This window comes from Panthera uncia, chromosome B4, assembly GCF_023721935.1.
Source record: "Panthera uncia isolate 11264 chromosome B4, Puncia_PCG_1.0, whole genome shotgun sequence".
Lineage (NCBI taxonomy): Eukaryota > Metazoa > Chordata > Mammalia > Carnivora > Felidae > Panthera > Panthera uncia.
The window spans coordinates 33,448,571-33,469,885 of NC_064809.1; the positions used below are offsets into that span (position 1 = coordinate 33,448,571).

The 21,315-nt window shown below is 41.6% G+C and overlaps 1 protein-coding gene across 12 annotated transcripts in view; it reads left to right on the top strand.

Annotated features, from left to right (window-relative positions):
• MICAL3 (microtubule associated monooxygenase, calponin and LIM domain containing 3) overlaps positions 1 to 21,315 on the top strand; it is a 208,983-nt gene that overhangs the window by 69,817 nt on the left and 117,851 nt on the right. For all 12 annotated transcript variants that reach the window (XM_049624829.1, XM_049624817.1, XM_049624820.1 and 9 more), the window contains exons 2-6: positions 14,665 to 15,004; positions 17,071 to 17,278; positions 19,136 to 19,252; positions 19,651 to 19,752; positions 20,399 to 20,554. In XM_049624829.1, coding sequence (XP_049480786.1) covers positions 14,741 to 15,004; positions 17,071 to 17,278; positions 19,136 to 19,252; positions 19,651 to 19,752; positions 20,399 to 20,554 — 847 coding nt within the window. In that variant the 5' untranslated portion in view covers positions 14,665 to 14,740. The remainder of the gene's footprint in view (positions 1 to 14,664; positions 15,005 to 17,070; positions 17,279 to 19,135; positions 19,253 to 19,650; positions 19,753 to 20,398; positions 20,555 to 21,315) is intronic.

Here is a 21,315-nt window from a genome sequence, read left to right on the forward strand (position 1 = left end):
GCAGAGTTTTTTTTTTTTTTTTCCCTTTGTTCACTGTATTGTTCCAGAGCCTAGAAAAGTACTCAGCATGTAATAGATGCTCAGTATTTTTGAATGCATGAATGATCTGAGGGAGGAGTATTTTAGACAAAGGAAGCAGCTAATGCAAAGGCTGAGGTGTGTGTCTGGTGTGTCTGAGGAACAGCAAGAGGCTAGTCTGGCCGAGGGGAAGTGCAAGATGGGTTAGCAGTAGAGGATGTGAGAAGATGATGTAAGATCTTGTCAGGGCCCCCTGAGACCATTTTAGGGGTCCATTAGGTCAAAACTACTTTCACAATAATACAAAGATGACCTTCTTTGCCTTTTCCACTTTTGTATATTCATGAATGTACAATGGAGTTTTCTACAGGCTACATGATATGTGTGTGTTGCAACAGATGGAATGCAGAAAGCAGATCTGAGAATCTGTCTTCATAAACCAGATATTAAGGAGATTTGCAAAAATGTAAAACATTATTCTTCTCACTAAATTTTTGTTTTGGAAAATATTTGGGTTTTTTTTTTTAATATGTTAATTATGTTGCAGTGTAATGGAATGTTATTTTGAAATGAGTTCATAAGTATTGAGATTTTTTTCTGTTTTAATCTCAAATACATTAAATATGGATAGATCTTTGGGCCTTCAGTATTTTTAAGAGTATAAAGGAATCCTGAGACCAAAAATTTGTGAAGCACTGTTATAAGGCCTTGTAGAAATGTTTGCATTTTCACTAAGATGGGAGCCAAAGCCATGGCTCTGGCTGAGTCAAACAAGATGAAATTCAGTGAAAGTAGTTAAAAGATCCTGATGGGTCTTGAAAACAAAGCACATTAATATAGGGTGAGGGATACATATTTTAGAAACAGTACATCAGTAATAAAAAGACTTTGGTGTTCTACTGTACAGTATGTGTCAACAGTTTAGGGTACATTTCAGTCAAGCTCTTTACTTTTCTAGTTAGGCCTACATGCTGGAGGAGATAGACAATAAGCAAATAAGTCATATACCTTATCAAGTGATAACAAATGCAAAGAGGCAAATTAAAGCAAGGTGAGGGGGATAAAGGGTGATAGGAGACTGGTATTCTTTCATGTAAGTGGTCAGGAAGGGCTTATCTAATAAGGTGGTACTTGAGCAAAGATCTCAAGAAAGTGAGGAAGAAGCCATGTAGCCTTCTGGGTATAGATCATCAGGCAAAGAGACAGGAAGGGCAGAGACTCTGGATGGCAGCCTGCTGGAGGTGCTTGATGAACAGGAAGAGGCCAGTCTGGCTAGAGCCTAAGGAGCATAGGGGAGAGTGATAGGACGTAAACAAGGAGTTGGGAGTGGGAGCAGGTCACTCAAGCCCTTATCATAGGCCTTTGTAAGGACTTTGGATTTAACAATGAGGTGGGAAGCCATTGGAGCAGAGGTATGTCACTGGATTTGACTAACATTTAAGTGAATACTAGCGCTGCCATATGGAAAATATTCGGTGATGGGGGAGCGGGATTTGGACAGTGGAGGCTGAGAGAAGCTATCGTAGTAATCCAAGTAAGATATGATGGCGACTTTGATGAAGGTGGTAGAGGAGGAGATGATGAAAAATGGTTGGATTGGGGCTGTATTTTGAAGATAGACTGAAGTTGCTGAGGAATTAACTCTGAGATGTGACAGAAATTAGGATAATTCCAAGGTTTTTGGATTGAGTGACTAGGTGGATGGTGGTGTCGTTTGCTGAGATGCAGAATACTAAGGAAGAAGCAGGCTGAGGGTAGGAATGGGAACCATAAGCTTGGTTTTGTGTATGTTAAGTTTGAGTTGCCTGTCAAATATCCAAGTAGAAATGTCAAATAAGCAATTGGTTATACAAGTTCAGAAGGGAGAAAATAAATATTTGAGTGTCATCAACTATCTCTACTATAAAATGGTACTTAAAGCCACAGGTCTGGAGAATTTTCAAAGTGGATTGTATCTCATTAATGGGTCATGAAATCAGTTCAGTGGGGATCAGCAATTTTTTTTAAATAAATGGAATAGAAAACATCAGAATATCTCAGTAGTAAGGGTAGATTGTATCTTGTGAAAGTTTTTAAAAATTATATATTTATAGAGAGGTAACTGTGTATACAATTAAAAAAATTTTAAAGCCACTGGTGTTTAGGGAGTAGATGTAGGTTGAGAAGAGTACCCAAAGACTAAGTGATCCCGTGGCCATTTCAACATGCAGCAGATGGTGATATGTGAGGGACCAGCAGAGGATATGGGGAGTGGCTAGTGAGGCAAGAGGAGAACCAAGAGAGTGATGTTCTAAAGGTGAGAAAGAGGGGGTGATCAGCTATGACTCATCTGTAGATCGGTTGAGGAAACTAGGATTGAGAGTTGACTGTTGGATTTGACAGTGTGAAAATCATGTATGTTTGTGATGAGACATTTCCTTGGAGTGGTGGAGATGAAGCTAATTGCTGTAGGTTCAAAAGAGAGTGGGAGAGGGACACCTGGTTGGCTCAGTCGGTTGAACATCTGACTCCGGCTCAAGTCATGATCTTGTGGTTTGTGAATTCGAGCCCCACATTGGGCTTGCTGCTGTCAGCCTGTCAGCACAGAGACTGCTTCAGGTCTTCTATCCCGGTCTCTCTGTCCCTTCCCTGCTTGTGCTTTCCCAATAAATAAATTAATTAATTACTTAATTTTTAAAAAGTAGGAGAAGAGAAAGTTGTAACCTCAAACAGACAGTTCTTTCTGGGAGTGGAGTAAGTTAGTCAGAGGAGATGGGACGGAGCAGGTTTTTTAAAGATGAGAGGTTTTACGTTGATGGAAATAGCTCAGTTTGGAGGAGGACGGGGCTGATGTAGGAGAGAGGAGACCAATAAAAGGGAGGCAGTGTTGTTGAGTAAGAGGGCGTGGGATTGGGTGCACAGATGAAGGGTTGCTTTAGATAGGCAGGTGGATAGTTGTCTGTTCACTGTCACAGGAGGAAAGGCAGATGAGATGGGTGTAGACTTAATGATAGGAGCTTGTGAAAGAATGCTAAAAAAGGTGAAGAAACTGAAAACTCCGTCAAAATAGAAACAGTTGAAGGAACTAAGGAGAATGTGTAGGGATGTGTAGAATGTGTAGATAGATATTTGGAAGGTTGTTCTGTAAAAGAGAGGAGCTAATTTGGTTCTGGATAACTCTAAGAGGTAAATTTTGGACCACTGGGTACAAAACTATGGGCAGAATGATTTTGGTTTTCTACATAGAAACTCAGTCCTTGGGAAATTAACAAGGTGATTAGCAAGCTGATCGAGGATTATGAAGACTACTTCTTAAGGTAGAAATTTGCCTGTTATTGGAGCTGTTTGTGTGTTATGTATGGTATATAGAAGATACAAGTGTGGGATGACTGGCTAGATTCGATGATCTTACAGGTCCTACCCAGCCTTGACCATTGTATATTTTGTGATTCATGGCAACTGGTAGTAGGCAGACTAGACAACTGAGAAACCCCAGATTCTTTTCCAGGTTAATCTCTTGCCAGTTGTTTGTACGTTCTGGCCATGCTTTTGTTTGTTTGTTTTGTTTACAAAAAAATTTTTTTAATGTTTACTTATTCTTGAGCAGGGGGGAGGGACAGAGAGAGAGGGAGACACAGAATCTGAAGTAGGCTCCAGGCTCTGAGCTGTCAGCACAGACCCCAATGCAGGACTTGAACTCATGAACCATAAGATCATGACCTGAGCCGAAGTTGGACGCTCAACCCACTGAGCCACCCAGACGCCCTTGTTCTGGCCACACTTTAGCTGCGGGTCTGCCCCTGGGAGAGGGAGATAATTAAGATGTGACAGAACAAGTGTCTTTATGAGACCTCAAATTTTCCCCAGCAGGTCTAAAGTCATCTTTATGGGGGTATTTATGTCCCTTGGACTGCCACAGCTTTGGTGTTCTCAGAGCCCCTGTGCTGCAGTGGCCCTCCACCTCACCCTGCACATCTACCAGATGGATCATTTCCTGAGGGTAGGTAGCTTGGTGCCTCTTTAGTCAACAAAACCTCATTGAACATCTCTTTGTGCCTAGAACTGGGACATAGTACTGAGCAAAGTAGATTGGAGCCCACCCTTGTGAAGACGAACAGCTTTTGGTTGTGCTTTCCCACAAACTCAGTGAGCCTTTCACCCTGTCCGAGGCCCTTCATCACCCTGTCTGAGGCCCTTCATCACCCTGAGAGCCTGAGTCATAGCAGTGCTCTCAGATTATAGGGCAGGGAGCTGTTGATTTTTTGGTCTCTTTGTAGCTCAGCTTTGTACTCTTGGTAGTAGGTAGGTTGAGGTTCATCCCCTGTCCTGCCCTGAGTTCTTACAATGCTTGGAATGGCATTAGATGATTTGAAAATTGTTTGTAATCGACTCCTCAAAGGTGTTGCTGTTGGCTAGAGTGCTAGAGCCTACCGAAGAATGCAGACTGATAAGAACTCTGTTAGTACTATTTTAGTCACCCAGCCTTTCAGCAGCCAATGGGAACAATTACTGTGAAACCAGACCGCCCTTGCTTCCATTTATGAAAGGGCTCCATTTCAAAGGAGCAGATGGCAGCGATAAATTGTGAGAAAAAGAATCCTGTATTGTGTGTCCTTACTAAATTTACTTGAAGCTGCATGTCTTTTGGGAGCTGGACAGCTATCTTCCTAGCAGACAGGGTCTGCCTGTGGTCTGTGTGTATATCTGCAGGTTCTGGCTCTCAGGCAGCCAGGGGCCGGAAGCATGCATTCTGTTGAGCTTTTATTTCTCAAGCTATATTCTCAGGTGGTTTTTCGCAGTGGATGAGGTCTTGGGCTCTGAAGGAGATGCAAATCATGGCTGCACTCCTTTCTTGCTGTGTGACCTTTAAACCTCTTTAACCCACAGTTTCCCCATCTGCACATGGAGATAATAGATTCTCCTTCAGGATTGTGGCGAAGATGAAATGAGGTGAGCTATGGATCTGACAGTATGTCAGCTATTTGTACCCTTAGTGATGGAAATCCTTATTTTGTAAACAAGATGGAACTCCTCCATCTTTCTTGTATAATAGATCTAAGTTTGGCAAGAACTTCCTGACACAACCCTTATTCCTCTAGCCCCTCCATCAGTGCCATCATCACACCTTCCAGAACAGATAGAATAGAGAGGGTACAAAGTGGTGATGGAACAAAGTCAGTTCTGAAGCATTTTTCTTTCAAAAATCAAAACTCTCTGAGCACTCTAGTTTTCTTGTATAATAGCCATTTATTCAGCCTGAGTATATAACCTCTTGTTGCCACGTTTATAAACGACTGGGTGGTAATAACAGTACTCCCATTTACAGGGTCCTGCCCTGTTCCTGGAACTGCTATACATTTTACAGTCATTAACTTCAGTTTTTGCAAAGCTCTGTGATTCTATGGGTGTTATTTCATTTTACAGATGAGGAAACTATGAGACTGGGCCTCGGGCATTAGCCTTTTTTGGTTGGCAGGGGAGGGGCATATCCTTCTTTTAACTCCTTGTTTTTCTGGTTTATTTGAGGCAAGCATCAGCATTGGCATCAGCCATTGTGTTTATTGGGTGTTTGGACTTGCTGCTCTTGAAGAAATAGTTTGTTAGCAAAGAGTAAAATTAAAAAGTTAGATATAACATAGGGGTTAGGGCCATACCAGTTCTTTCAGAATTGGAAACTTAGAGAAGAACCCAGAGATCATCTTGTCCAGTCTGTTTCTCATCTCCCTCTAGAGAGGGCCATTCCATAACCAAGGAAAGGGTGCTGTGAGAATTCATAACAAAAGTGCTACATTTTTTTAATTAAAAAAAATTTTTATTCATTTTTTCCCATTTTTAATTTTATTTTTTTCATTATGATAAATTTGTTCTTTAATCCCCATCCCCTATTTCACCATCCCCCCACCCACCTACCTCCCCTCTGGGAAAAAAGAAAATTAATAAACACATTTTCAATAGAAAAAATAAATGACACATTTAATTTGTAAAAATTACCGAAAAATTACCGAAAAAGTCCCCCAGGAATTGTAATAACTAGATACTTAGTATAATATGTTTTTTAAAAGTGAAAAACTGAATAAGTATTGATTTTTTTAGAGCAAGTGACTATCAAAAATGGGCAGGAAAATATGAGAAAGAACCTTAAGAAAGGAGATATAAAAATGTTGAAGTTAAAAACTGGATGGTTTGAACAGCTGATTAGAGAAAATCTAAAGATACACATTAAGGGATTATCTAGAATGCAGTATATTGAACAAGGGAAAAACATTTTTTAATTTAAGTATAATTAGCACACAGTGTTATATTAGTTTCAAGTGCACAATATAATGATTCAGCAATTCTATATATTTCTCAGTGCTAATCAAGGTAAGTATACTCTTAATCCCCTTTACCTATTTCACCCATCTCCCACGCACCTCCCCTCTGGTAATCACTAGTTTGTTCTCTGTATTTGTCTGGTTTTTTGTTTGTCTTCCTGTTTATTTGTTTTTTTTTTCTTAAATTCCACATTTGAGTGAAATCATATGTTATTTGTGTATCTCCGACTGATTTCACTCAGCACTATACTCTAGATCCATCTATGTTGTTGCAAATGGCAAGATTCCATCCTTTTTTATGGTTGAGTAGTACTCCATTGTATATATACACCATATCTCTATCCATTCATCTGTGGATGGACACTTAGGTTGCTTCCATGTTTTGAAAAGTGCTAAATTCTTGCTATTGCTCTTCTTAGATCATCACTCCCTATCCAGGCTTACTATTGCATTTTTAGATACAACTTTTTGGTAGCACAGTAGAAATCTCCTCTATAGCATCTATCCATTTCTCCTCCATGGTCCTTCAGCCATGCAGGCCAAGGCTTTTCCCCAGGATCCACCCTTCCAATGTGGAGCTTCTGGGCTCTCATACAGAATCTCCTCAAGGGGTTCTGTTCCCCTCATCAGCTCTATAGAAACAGTGTTTTCACTACAGGTCAGGCTATAGCTACAAAGACCTGGTCTTTGTACTAAGGAGGCTTTTATTGGAGGAGAGAGCCATTTAAATAATGTCTGCTCAATGACAGTTGCAGATGAGTAATACCATGTGACTAAAGAGCAGATCCACGGAATGAGGAGGGACATGGAGGTAGGGGTGGGGGCAGGGGTGGGGGCTGGTTTCCTGTTTCCTTAGCATGTTGCCGAATGTCATTTTGAGGCTAAGTAGGATGGGAAGTCAGAAAAGAGCAGAGAATGGAATAGTGCAGAAACAAGAATAACAGGGGAAAGACTGCTTCCTTACTATATTTTGGCTTGCTTCCTAGGTACCCAGAGAACCTTAGATAAGGTTATGAGAGATAAGCCATTGGGGCCTGAGCAGTAAGAGGCAACAAGGAGTCTCGTGCCCAGACTGCTTGATTCAGTCAGCTCATTGCCTCCTGAGGTGAGGGCCTCAGTGTCCCCATCCACAGATGATAATGGCCCTAGTGGCTTTGGTTGCAGAAAAACTGATGCAGAACTCAAGACATTTGGCGACTTTGGTCTTTGTTTCTCAGGCAAAACACAAAGGAATCTCTATAATCTGAAGTGCATTTTTCATCTGAGTTTCCTCCTAATCACATTCCAAAATATGCCTTCCTATGTATAGATTTACTCCTAAGATCTATTTAGACAAGTTACACCTCTGAATGGGCTAGGGAAAGGAGCATTTCGTTGAGTCCTTAATAAGATTCAGAGATTTGCACATCTGCTGGTATATTGATGGTGCAGTGGCTAAGCAGACTCTGGTTTCATACTCTTGAAGTGTAATTCTTTATTTTCTTTTTTATTATTTTTTAAGTAGTCGGTATGCCCAACGTGGGACTTGAATTCACAACCCTGAAATCAAGCGTTGCATGCTCTACTGACTGAGCCAACCAGGTGCCCCTTGAAGTATAGTTCTTATTTTTTTGTTTTGTTTCTCTTTCCTTTTTCTATTTGTATTTTTTAATGTTTATTTTTGAGAGAGAGAGAGTGAGCGAGTGGGGTAGGAGCAGAGGAGGCAGGGCAGAGGATCTGAAGTGGGCTCCACGCTGTCAGCACAGAACCCGATGTGAGGCTCAAACTCACAAACTGTGAGATGATGACCTGAGTCAAAGTCAGACATTTAACCAACTGAGCCACCCAGGTGCCCCTCCTTTTTCTATTTTTAAAGATAGTTCTCCCCTCTTACAAATAACCATCCACCAATTCTAAGAGGTAGAGATTGAGTGTTCTCATAACCAGCTATGAGTCAGTGACAGACCTTTACTCTTGCTGTAAATAGAAACATAAACTCTGTTCCTGAATGTACTTCATAGGCTGTCTCTCCAGCATTTTCCTCCACGGCCAAGGAATGTGCAAGGCTTCTGAGTCAGCAGTCAGCTGCCATGGAACAAAACATGCAGGATATTGTCCACTGGCAGAAATTGCACCAGTGCCCTGGAAACCTGGCATCATCTCCTCTTCCTCTTCCCTCCTCGGGCTCCTCACTTCCCGTTTCCCTTCCTTCCACACCTTGGCTTTTCAGTCCCCAGGGTTTCTGGCACCTTCCGGCCAGGTTTCCTGGTCTCTAGGTTCCTGTAATTATGAATATTGATTTTTCCAGGATACTAGGATATATGGCACCCAGGGATGGCCCAGGAGAGGCCCGGAGGAGCAGGATGAGTTAGACCTTCGGGAATGAGGGAAGCGAGGGCAATAACAGGAGTGGCCCCTCTGCTGCTCTCCCCAGCTGCTCTCGGTGAATCAGAATGCCAGATTCCCCTTGCTAAATGACACAGTCACAGTCCAGCAGAGTTACAGAATAATACTGTAGTACTTGAGAGTGTCTTCCTGCTGTGGTCATTTGGCTTGCAAAGTAGGAAAAGTGAGGCAGCCCAGGGGAATTAATCTTGTGTACTCTTACCGTGGGTGCTTGTCACATTGTTCCAGGAACCAACTTACCTCTATTTATCTGTTGTCATTAGTGACCTGCAGGTCGAAATCCCTTAGACTGGGCATTTAATACTTGACTACTGCTTGGAAGCCGACTCTCTGCAGCTGTCTGGGAGCTGTGGTTGAAACCTGTTAACTTGAAAGTCAACAGAAGGATTGGGGGCCAGTTACTAATGAAGGTGTTCATCTGTGGTGGGGTTTGATTTGGAAATTCTCTGTGGTGGTTGGTAGCTCTGTGGACGTAAAACAGAGCAGGCTACAGCCAGTCAAGGGGGAGTTAGTGTACAAATCAGAATTTTTCTTTGAAAATAAATGCTCAAGACACTTTTAGGGAAGTGTGAGCACAAGGCAGGCATTAGGACAGGGCAAAGGCTTTTAGAAATAATGTTGCAGGATTTTTAATGGGTTGGTTTCAGCAAGAACATCTGGTACTGAGTGCCCCAAATCTTGGCAAGGAGTGGAAGGTGGCTGCTGTTTAGGAACTGAAAGAAATCATTTTCTTCTTTGACAAGAGGCAGAGAGATCAAACTAGGTGTATATTCAAAGCTCCCCAAATATTGTGACTCTGGTGGAGTCAAAGCAGGTCTGGCATCAGGGTCAGGATTGCAAAATGCTGTCTGTTTGCCAAAAAAGCAAATAAAGGCACAGAAATCCACACAAGGAAGCCAAGAGGCAATCACTCTGGGAACTTTGTTTCTAGTCATTGGTTGTTACCTGTCACCCTTTCTTCTGCCTTTAGATAAACACATCTGTTTTTTTCTGCCCCCACAAGCCATCTTTTGAATATGTCCCATTTCTCTCTCTCTCTCTCTCTCTCTCTCTCTCTCTCTCTCTCTCTCTTTTGGAGAAAGAGTGAGCACAAGCAGGGGAGAGGGGCAAAAGGAGAGGGAGAAAGGGAGAGAGTACCCTAGACAGGCTCCACGCCCAGTACCGAGCCCAACACAGGGCTCAATCCCACAACCCTGGGAGATTATGACCTGAGCCAAAATCAAGAGTCAGATGCTCGACCAGCTGAGCCAACCAGGTACTGTACCATTTCTAAGATAAGCCTTGGCATATAAGAAAAAGAGTGGGCTCTTTTTAGGAACTTTAAAATATTTCTCTTGCTGCTTACTGTTACCTAGAATAAATTTTTATTTAGAGGGGACTAGAGGTTAGTTCTGTTTAATTCCATCTCTTGATGGACTCTTGGCCATGTGGTTATTGAGACAAGTTATGTTTTTTACCAGTGTACTTTTTATATCCAGAGCCAGGAGAGATTGTTGAGTAAGTATATATCTGAGATAAGAAGCCGAGTCAGTGTGTTCCAGGTAAAGAATTACCATCTTCAACTCGGCCTCCATAGTATATGAAGACTGTCGTATCTGTTGATGTAAAGGGAAAATGTCAGTTCTTATGTAGTTATTACTTTCTCCCATGATACTTAAGACACATCTCCAGTTGATTTGGTTTAGCCTTATAATATCATGATAGAGAGAAGCAGGATGTTATTTCTACTTCACGAAGGGGTATTCTGTTGCTCAGAGGCTTACCCAGTATAAGAGCTTTAGGACAGAAGATTGGTCTCTTCCATGTCAGTCTGGAACTTGATGCCTTCTGAGAATTGATTTAATCAGCAATACAGTTTGGTGGCTCCTAGTGCTCTTGGGTTGGTTCCCTAAATAATGAGTCACTTCTTGCTTCTGTACCCCTCCTGACCACAATGGATCAACAGCTCCCTTCCTCTGTCTTTCCCCATCTCCAAGAATAAGTCCTCTTTATTTTTTATTTTATTATAATTATTTTTTAAATTTTATTTAAATCCAAGTTAGTTAACATATAGTGTAACAAAGGTTTCAGGAGTAGAATTTAGTGATTCATCACTTACCCAGTGGTCATCCCAACAAGTGCCCTCCTTTATGTCCATCACCCATTTAGCCCATCCTCCCCACCCAACGCCCTGCCAGCAACCCCTCAGTTTGTTTTCTATATTTAAGAGTCTTTTAGGGTTTGCCTCTGTTTTTATCTTATTTTTCCTTCCCTTCCCCTATGTTCATCTGTTTTGTTTCTTAAATTCCACATGAGTGAAATCATATGGTATTTGTCTTTCTCTGACTTATTTTGCTTAGCATAATACATTCTAGTTCCATCCATGTTGTTGCAAATGGCAAAATTTAATTCTTTTTGATTGCCAAGTAATATTCCGGTGTGTGTGTGTGTGTGTGTGTGTGTGTGTGTGTGTGTACACCACATCTTTATCCATTTGTCAGTCAATGGACATTTGGGCTCTTTCCATAATTTGCCTATTGTTGATAGTGCTGCTATAAACATTGGAGTGCATGTGCCTCTTTGAATCAGCATTTTTGTACCCTGTGGATAAATACCTAATAGTGCAACTGCCTAGTCATAGGGTAACTCTATTTTTAATTTTTTGAGAGACCTCTGTACTGTTTTCCAGAGTGGGCGCACTAGTTTTCATTACCACCAGCAGTGCAAAAGTGTTTTTCTTTCTCTGCATCCTCGCCAACATCTGTTGTTTCCTAACTTGTTTATTTTAGCCATTCTGACAGGTGTGAGGTGATATCTCATTGTGGTTTTAATTTGTATTTACCTGATGATGAGTGATACTGAGCATTTTTCATGTGTCTGTTAGCCATCTGGATATCTTCTTTGGAAAAGTGTCTGTTCATGTCTTTTGCCCATTTTTTCACTGGATTATATGTTTTTTGGGTGTTGAGTTTGAGAAGTTCTTTATAGATTTTGGATATTAACTCTTTATCCAATATGCCATTTGCAAATATCTTCTCCCATTCTGTTGGTTGCCTTTTAGTTTTGTTGATTGTTTCCTTCTCTGTGCAGAAGCTTTCTATCTTGATGAGGTCCCAATAGTTCATTTTTGCTTTTATTTCCCTTGCCTCTGGAGACATGTCTAGTAAGATGTTGCTGCAGCCGAGATCAGAGAGGTTGTTGCCTATTTTCTCCTCTAGGATTTTGATGGTTTCCTGTCTTATATTTAGGTCTTTCATCCATTTCAAGTTTATTTTTGTGTATGGTCTAAGAAAGTGGTCCAGGTTCATTTTTCTGCGTGTCGCTGTCCAGTTTTCCCAGTACCATTTGCTGAAGAGGCTGTCTTTTTTCCATTGGATAGTCTTTCCTGCTTCATCAAAGATGTGTTAGCCACACATGTGTGGGTCCATTTCTGGATTCTGGATTCTGTTCCTTTGGTCTATGTGTCTGTTTTTGTGCCAGTACTGTACTGCCTTGATGATTACAGCTTTGTAATACAGCTTGAAGTCCGGAATCATGATGCCTCCAGCTTTGGTTTTCTTTTTCAAGATTGTTTTGGCTACTTAGAGTCTTTTCTGGTTCCATACAAATTTTAGAACTGTTTGTTCTAGCTCTGTGAAGAATGCTGGTGGTATGATGACAGGGATTGTATTGAATGTGTGGATTGTTTTGGGTAGTATAGACTAAGTCCTCCTTAAAGTAAAGTTTCAGTGCAGTCCTGTTTGTCACACTAATAGCAAATTGGTGGTATGCCTATGATGGAGCATTCTGACTAGAACACCAGAGGTGAGTACTGTGACCATGAGTATTTCCTCACTACTAAACTCAGAAAACTTGAGAATTGGAAGAGGAGTTTAGAGAACATCCAGTATAATTTCATCTTACACAAGGGAAAATCAAGGCTTGGTGAGACAAAGTGACTTGTCCAGGGTCATGCAACCAATATCTGTCACAGGGGGGTTCAGCGCTGTGTTAGTGCTTGTCTCCTTGCTCTGGTCTGCTTCTTTGTTCTTTGGTCTTCGGCCCTTTGCCTCCTACCTCCCAATAATAGGTCTAAGTAGTGATGATAAATAAAATGTGCTACAAAAATGATGAAACAGACCCAAGGAAGTGAGTGCATTAAAAGAGCATGTAAAGTGTCTTCTCCCATCTTGAAGTTCTAGCCAGCAAACATAGGATGGTGGATGTGTAGATGTTTTGGATAAATGGAAGGGGTAGACATTATCATTTTTGTCAAATATGTTTGTGGGCAAAATGGAATGGCTATAAAATCTTCCCACCCTGCCATGTATCATGTGTAGCAGCAGGACTTTTTCAGTCATTTGAATACCTACTTACTTTAACACTTCTGAACTTTGTGCTTCATAGACTGCTAGGACACTGCCCTTTGGTTCTCTTCAGACCTCTCTCCACTGTACCTCATAATCTTTTTAGAGAGCTCTTCTTTCTCTGCCAATTCCTTACAAGTTGATGAGTCCCAGATCTTATCCAGAGCTCTTGGCTCTCTCTTGCCATGGGCTCTCCTTGTGTGATTGTACCACTTTTGTAGGTTCAACTACCACCTGTATGCTAATGACTCCCCAGTCTAGGCGTTCACCCCCAGCTACTCCCCTGAGCTGCAGATACATACCTGGCTGCCTAATGAGAACCTCTGCAAGGCAGCTCACATGTAACAGGCCAAAAGGGATCTCACCACTCTACCCTCACAGATGAGTTCTATTTTTAATCTATTGGCCTGGCGCACCATTTACTCAGTTGCCTTAGCTGGAAACCTGGAAATCATTCTGGAGTCTTTCATCTGTAAGAGTCAATCACTCATAAGCCTTCCTATTTTATTTCCTTTTCCACATTCTACACTTCTTCCCCACCTGGCTACACTGATTTATCCTGAAAGACTCAGCTGTCACCTTTCAGAAGTTCATCTTCAACAAGGACCCACTGCAATTAGGTTCTTATCTTCTATATTACCAAATCCCTCATGCCTCTCTCTCTAATGACACGTAGCATAGTACATTTAACATTCTTTTTTTTTTTTAGTTTATTTATTTATTTTTGAGAGAGACTGTGCGTGCACCCATGTGCGTGTGCACTAGCCAAGGAGAGGCAGGGAGAGAGGGAGAGAGAATTCCCAAGCAGGCTCTGCACTGTCGGTGCAGAACCCAATGTAGAACTCAATTTCATGAACCATGAGATAATGACCTGAGCCAAAATCAAGACTTGGACACTCAACCAAGTGAGCCATCCAGGTGCCCCAGTACGTTTAACATTTTGTTTATTAATCTGTCTCACCCACTGAACTGTAAGATCCTTGAAAGCAAACACTGTCTTACTCATCTTTCCATCCCCAGTGTCTGAGATAGTGCTTGGCATGTAGAAGGTAGGGGCACCTGGGTGTCTCAGTTGGTTAAGCGACCGACTTTAGCTCAGGTCGTGATCTCGCAGTTTGTGAGTTCAAGCCCCATGTCAGGCTCTGTGCTGACAGCACAGAGCCTGGAGCCTACTTTGGATTCTGTGTCTCCTTCTCTTTCTGCCCCTCCCCCACTCATGCTCTGTGTCTCTCTGTCTCTCAATAATAAATAAAAATGTTAAAGGAAAAAAAAATTTAAAAAGGTATAGGATATACATTTGTTGAATGAATATGACACTTAGGAACTCCACTTTGAAAAAGAGGTACATATCCTAGAAAATGTGTGTAGGTACGGGGTGCCTGTGTGGCTCAATTGGATAAGTGTCCAACTTCAGCTCAAGTCATGATCTCATGGTTTGTGGGTTCGAGCCCCTCATCGGGCTCTGTGCTGACAGCTCAGAGCCCAGAGCTTGCTTTGGATTCTGTGTCTCCCCCTCTCTGTCCCTCCCTCTCTTGCACTCTGTCTCTCTCTCAAAAATAAACATTTAAAAAGAAAAGAAAAGGAAATGTTTGTAGGTAGGCATTTGGATTTGCTAACCATTCTTTTTTCTTTATTTTTGTTAGATTAATGTGACAGAATCGGGTGGATCAACAGCCATCCCATTGCCCCCTTTGTTGGGGGTGCTGAGAGTGGGGAAGCATGGAGGACAGTAAGAATGAGACAATGAATCGCGCTCACATCCTCTTTGACCGGTTTGTGCAGGCCACCACCTGCAAGGGAACCCTTAAGGCCTTCCAAGAGCTATGTGACCACCTAGAACTGAAGCCTAAGGACTACCGCTCCTTTTATCACAAGCTCAAGTCCAAGCTTAACTACTGGAAAGCCAAAGCCCTGTGGGCAAAGTTGGACAAGCGGGGCAGCCACAAAGACTACAAAAAGGGAAAAGCATGCACTAACACCAAGGTAAGTGTTTGGCTTCTCCCAGGCTTTGGGGTCACTGACCTAAGGATTTAACCAGAAAAGAAAAGATTTTGAGTAGAGGTAGGCCAAAGAAAAGGATTGGGTAGAGGTAGACTGGGTGAGAACTAGGCAGAGTCTAGCCAAGACCTATCACGGAGAGTCCAACTTCTACCTTGTTGAAACTTCGTAGGTTCGTTACCTGTGTTCAGTTGACTGTTCCCATTTCCCAGACCCTATTCTTTTTTTTTAAATGTTTATTTATTTATTTTGAGAGAACTCACGTGTGCAAGTGTGTGTGCGAGTTGGAGAGGGACAGAGAAAGACTCCCAAGCAGGCTCCACACTCAGTGTGGAGCCTGACATAGGGCTTGATCCCGTGAACCATGAGGTTATGACCTGAGCCGAAATCAAGAGTTGGACACTTAGTGCGTAACCAACTGAGCCACCCAGGTACCCCCGACCCTATTTTTACTTCATGTATTCACATACTGAACATTCAGTGTTTCAGCTCTTTAAGAGCTGAACAACCCCGAAGTCAAGTGGTATAGGAACTTTTTTTTTCCCTGAGGCTCTATTTTGAATCTCACACTATTAGGAGGATGCAAGTCACTTAGCAAAGAAGTAGCCATGGCCTGTTAGCATCCTATCTGAACATGGCTTCGTATTACCTGTCATGTCATGTTTATAAAGTCTTTATTCCATACTCATGACCGATAAGGTATAGATAGTATTTGCTAATTTGGGGATTTGCCGCAAGCTTCAAACCTCTTTTCATCCGTATTCCAAAGATTTGTTTTGATAAGCAAGGGCCTTGTAAGCCAAAATATTTCTTTTGCTTTCTTCACAATCTAGAGAAAGAGAGTTTTCATGAAACAGGGGAGATACTCAGTCACCTGTGCAGGGGTAGGTACAAGGAACTGGAGAAGGAATAATATATTTCCTGCTTTCCTCCTTATGTGAAAACACCTTTTGTGAGAAATTTGGAGCAGGCTAGCAAAGAAATGAAGTTGCGGATGACTTCGTGACTAGATCATTAATGTCCTTTCATGAGCTTTACTTTGCCCTGTGTGGATACCTCCTCCAGTGGATTTGCATCTGGGTAGATACTCATCAGAATTCAAGAAATTTAAAGGCATGACTTTTATGACTGAGTTCTGGAGTTTTATTGCAAATAAAATGAATTCAAAACCAGAAACATTTTATGTCTTTTTTCCCTTCTGTGAATAGAGTACAAATTAGTTAAGTGTCCATTCTCACCCTGAGTACTTTCTAGAATAAGGGTCTTGAAGATCAGTTTCCTGGATTTTTGGTCTAAAGATGGTGATTTTAGAACTCTTTTCAGCACATAAAACTTTGGCTCTTGAAAGTTACCTTCTAGGAATCCTTGAGTAGTAGACTCATTCCAAGACTCTTAAGATTGCCTGAACTATATGGGGCCCCTGGGTGGCTCAGTCGGTTAAGTGTCCAACTTCGGCTCATGTCATGATCTCACAGTTTGTGAGTTCAAGCCCCAAATCGGGCTCTGTGCTGACAGCTCAGAGCCTGGAGCCTGCTTTGGATTTTGTATGTCTCTCTTCCTCCACTTTGTCCCTCCTCCACTCACACTCTGTCTCTCCCTCTCTCTCAAAAATAAATAAAACATTAAAAAGAAAAAGATTGCCTGAACTATGTATTTAATAATCTGTGTCTCTTTGGACAGAAATCTCCTTGACTTAGAAACCTCGCAAAAGATCCTCTCCTGTCAATTAAGGTGACATCTGATTTTCAAATCATTTGTTGAAATGATGATCCACTTCAATGTATTACAAATCTACAGGTGCACACGTGCTGGGTTTATGTCCAGCACTGACAGTTAAGAGCCTCCGGTATCCATAACAATCACCAGCTTTTCTCTCAAGCCATTGCAGGTGGTCTCCTGTGACCCAGTTGGGTCTCCCAAGATTTCTTGGGAGAATAGCCCTGTTTGGGGGCTTTGGGGAATGATGGTTATGTGATCCATGAAACTGTTATAGAAATGTGAACTTTCCTAAGAGGTGCTCCCTTTGCCCTGAAAGCAGCTGTGTTTTTCAGTGTCTCATCATTGGAGCTGGCCCCTGTGGTCTCCGTACAGCCATTGACTTATCCTTATTGGGAGCTAAAGTGGTTGTTATTGAGAAACGAGATGCCTTCTCCCGCAACAATGTCTTGCATCTCTGGCCATTCACCATACATGATCTACGAGGTCTGGGTGCCAAGAAGTTCTATGGCAAGTTCTGTGCTGGAGCTATTGACCATATCAGTAAGTAAAACCAGTTCCCCTATAAGATCTCACCCCTACCTCTACCCACTTGTTCGATAAAAAGAGGCAGATTGAGGAATTCATACTCATCCAGCCCAGTTTGTTCTGATATCATTAGTATCTAATGTATAGAAAATACACTCTGCTTGGAGTCAACATACCTGTGATGCAGTGGTCTGTAACCTAGGACTCTTAACTGCAAGGGTTATCTCCTATGAAATGAGTTTAGCTTAAGGATTTCTAAAGTTAGGTCTTGAACTCTTACTGAGCACTTGCAGTGGGTGGGATCAGCATCGGGGCCAGGCTAGGAAATACTACCAATTTGAGCCTTGACCCTTTGGTGGTTTTTAGTCCAGGGGAAGAAGCACAAAGCATGAGGCTCTGTCTAATGTGATATGATAGATACTCTACTAATGTAAGAACAAAATGCTATGGGGACACATTTCTGTAAAGCCACAGTTATGGAAGCAGCCTCCTAATTTTGTCACAAGTGGCAAATCAGTAATGAGATTCGTTTGGTTAGGTGATTTTCATAAGGTCTACAACCTGGATAGCTCTTGCTGTACTTTTGTCATCTCCAAGCTCAGCTTGGGCCCATGCTTTTCCCTATAGAGTAAATACAAGTTAATGCAGACAGTGATTTTGTTTTCATGAGTAAGCAGCCTATCTAAAAAGTGATCCAGAACAGATGATGTCTACATTATGAAGTTCAAGTCTTGTTTATTGATCATCGTTAATGATTCCAGGAAAGCCTTATCAAGGAACTTTTGTTCTGAGCTCCTCCAGATGTGTCCTGCAAAAAACATTAAACTGCTTAACTTTGGCTGTTTGAGGCAGTTGTGCCAACTTTTCAAATATTGGCCAACAGCTACCACACTCCACTGGCAGAGGAAGTACTCTGCCCATCTGTTGGGCTATAATATGTAAAGCATCTTGGAATCCGGTTGTCTGCAAATATTCAATATGTGTTAGAATGGGATTTAATGAGCCTTTAGGAGTGTGACTCAGAAGGGTGGTGGTTGTGGTAAGCAGGGGAAAATAACCGAGATGGCTTAGATGAGGATTTGCATGTACCAGCTTAGTCAGAAGCTGCAGGTGAGTTTGGTCTTAAGAGAGGACCAAGGGTCATATGATTCAGTGGATTTGTCTGCCTTATGTAGGATTTGCCTTGGAGCTGAGAGAGTCCTACATTAGGGACAGATTTTTATCTTACCACTTGGTAGTCATTCATTGGACATGAAATAAACAAATCTCAGTGTAATAATGAGCAAGACTTTCAGTCATTTTGAGCCTTAGTTTCTGCACCTGTAGACCAGTGGTGGGAGGGGGAATGGTAAGAGATTAAGGTTTCCCCTTCTTACTTTATAAGAGTGTGTGAAGATGAGTGAGATAATAAGATGAAAGGGAGATGCTGTGGAAATCTCAAGTAGTGCAGCCCCTTTGTATCAGACTGGAGAGCCTACGTATGGGTGCACATCTTTTGCCTCTTATGGTAGGTACAATGTCCTGTCAGGATTGTAGATGCTGTTAGATGACTGTGGCTCTGACTGAATCAGGGGAAGATGGAAAAGAGAGTCTCCTGTTGTCCGCAATCTCTGTTGTCTCAGAGCTTTTGGTGGTTTTGAACACCTAACCCAAGAGGTGGGAATGACCTTGAATGTCTCTCTAGAACATCTCTTGCAGAGGATTTATTTTCCCTTTAAAAAGAAGGAAAGAAGCTGTAAAGCATGGTTTGGAAAATGTCTCCAGCTACAGAGACTTTGAGAATCTGGGTAAACTGTATAGGTGGGCAGATGAGCACCTGAGCAGTAATCACTTCAGTGTGCCCTCATTAGTATGATCTTTTTGTTCCCCCAGGTATCCGTCAGCTTCAGCTAATACTTTTGAAAGTAGCCTTGATCCTAGGCATTGAGATCCATGTCAATGTGGAATTCCAAGGCCTTGTACAGCCTCCTGAGGACCAAGAAAATGAACGTGAGTTGGATTGGAATGAAGAAGGGATAAAAGGGAATTGAGTGGGTGAGAAAAGATGAAATCAAGGAAGAAAACTACAAGAATCTCTGGGTTATTTTCAGAACTAGTTAAAGAGCCTTCTCCAGTTGTACAAACTATATCTTTTGAGGAACTTTTGCCTGAATGAGGAGGCCTTTCTTGCAAACACTTGTATTCATTATTGCAAATCATATGATGGGGAATGTTCCTTTGTGAGCCTTCTTCAAGGCTTCTTTCTTTCTGTGGTGTTTGTACCTCATGCTTTTACACCTAGTGTTTTCTGTTTGGGGTTTTGTGCGGTCTGCCTTTGGTACCAAAAGGTGTTTTAGGTATATGAATATGGTCTTGGTGATGACCTTCATTTTGACTTTGGTCCACAGGGATAGGTTGGCGGGCACTGGTCCACCCCAAAACCCATCCTGTATCAGAGTATGAATTTGAAGTGATCATCGGAGGGGATGGCCGTAGGAACACCTTGGAAGGTATTTGTCAATACCCCTTTGCCTGCTTCATAGCAGAGGGAAGGGTAACCCTTTCCCAACCCTGGGGTGAGTGAGAGTTTGTGTCATCAGAATCGATACTCCTAAGAATCAGCATATGTGTGCTGTTTATGCTAATTGAATAGCAAGCCCAGCCTTCCACTAGCCAACTGGTACTTGGTTACTTCTTACAGGACATACTTGTTAGGGCACTAGGAGATAAGCTGTACTTTAAATGGTTGACTTTAAATGGTTGCAGGATTAAATCTAAGTTTAGTAAGCTGGTGGCTTTTCTTTTCTCTTTTTTCTTTTCTTTTCTTTTCTTTTCTTTTCTTTTCTTTTCTTTTCTCTCCTTTCCTTTCCTTTCCTTTCCTTTCCTTTGGAAATCTTTGCACTAAGTAATATTCTGGTCAGTTAGATTTCATGTTGCTTGTTAGTATGGGGGAGACTTTGACTTCTTTCCTGAACTCTTATATTTTTTGGCAGGTAAACCTTATTTTCAGATAGAGAAGAATTGCCCTAAAATTTTCCCATTGATTCCCATCCCTCATGTTCCCTAATGTCTTCATCAGCATCCCTTTCTGTTTGAAGTGATCTTCCTTCTTTTCTAGCAAGCTGTGGCCACCTCTGAAAATGTCTTTCCTTCTAGGATTTCGCCGGAAAGAATTTCGTGGCAAATTGGCAATTGCCATTACAGCAAATTTTATTAACCGAAATACAACAGCAGAAGCCAAAGTGGAAGAGATCAGTGGTGTGGCTTTTATTTTCAACCAAAAGTTTTTCCAGGAACTGAGAGAAGCCACAGGTTGGTATAGATGCCTCCAAAGCAATTAGGATAAAAATTTAAATAACTGCTTGTGATTCTTCTCTTAGAGGGTTTGGTAGAGTGGGTGGGTGGTCATTGCTATTATTGCTTGTTTGCCCCTCTGCTCTTTCTTCACTTCTATACTTTGTTGTTAGTATAATGCTTTCCTTATCACTATCTCCTACTCTAGTGTTCTTTGTCTTCCTTATAGTGACAGGGCTGCTCTGGGTTTAGTTTTTATTTATTTGTTTTTAAGGGTTCTGTCTTCTACCAGCTTTTCTCCAAGCCCTTCCCCTATGTTATGGCTCTGAGTGATGGTGCTCAATGCAGTAAGCTATTGGTTGATAGTTCTCTGGTTCACTGAGAACCTGACTTTACACACTTGAGTATACAGTCTTGTGGTCCAGTTTGGGCATGAAGTAAACCATGTGCTAGACAGGAATGAGATTGTTGTGTGATAACTTTTGAATACATTAACTTTGATATTTTTGATCCAACAAAAACATGCAGCAAATTTCAGTTCCATCTTCTAGAACATGATTTCTTTCCATTAATTACATCAATGTTTTAGATTAATTGAATTAAAAAGTCAGTAGTTCATACTCTGCTTCCAGGCATCTAGTTGTCCTATTAAAAGCCAAAGAGATTTTCCCAGTTGCTTTGATGACTATCTAAGAGGTTTAACCTGAGAACCAACCCAAACCCTCTTACTAGAAGTTAGCCTTTCCTTTTTTTTCAAATCCATATATTTCTGCCTACTA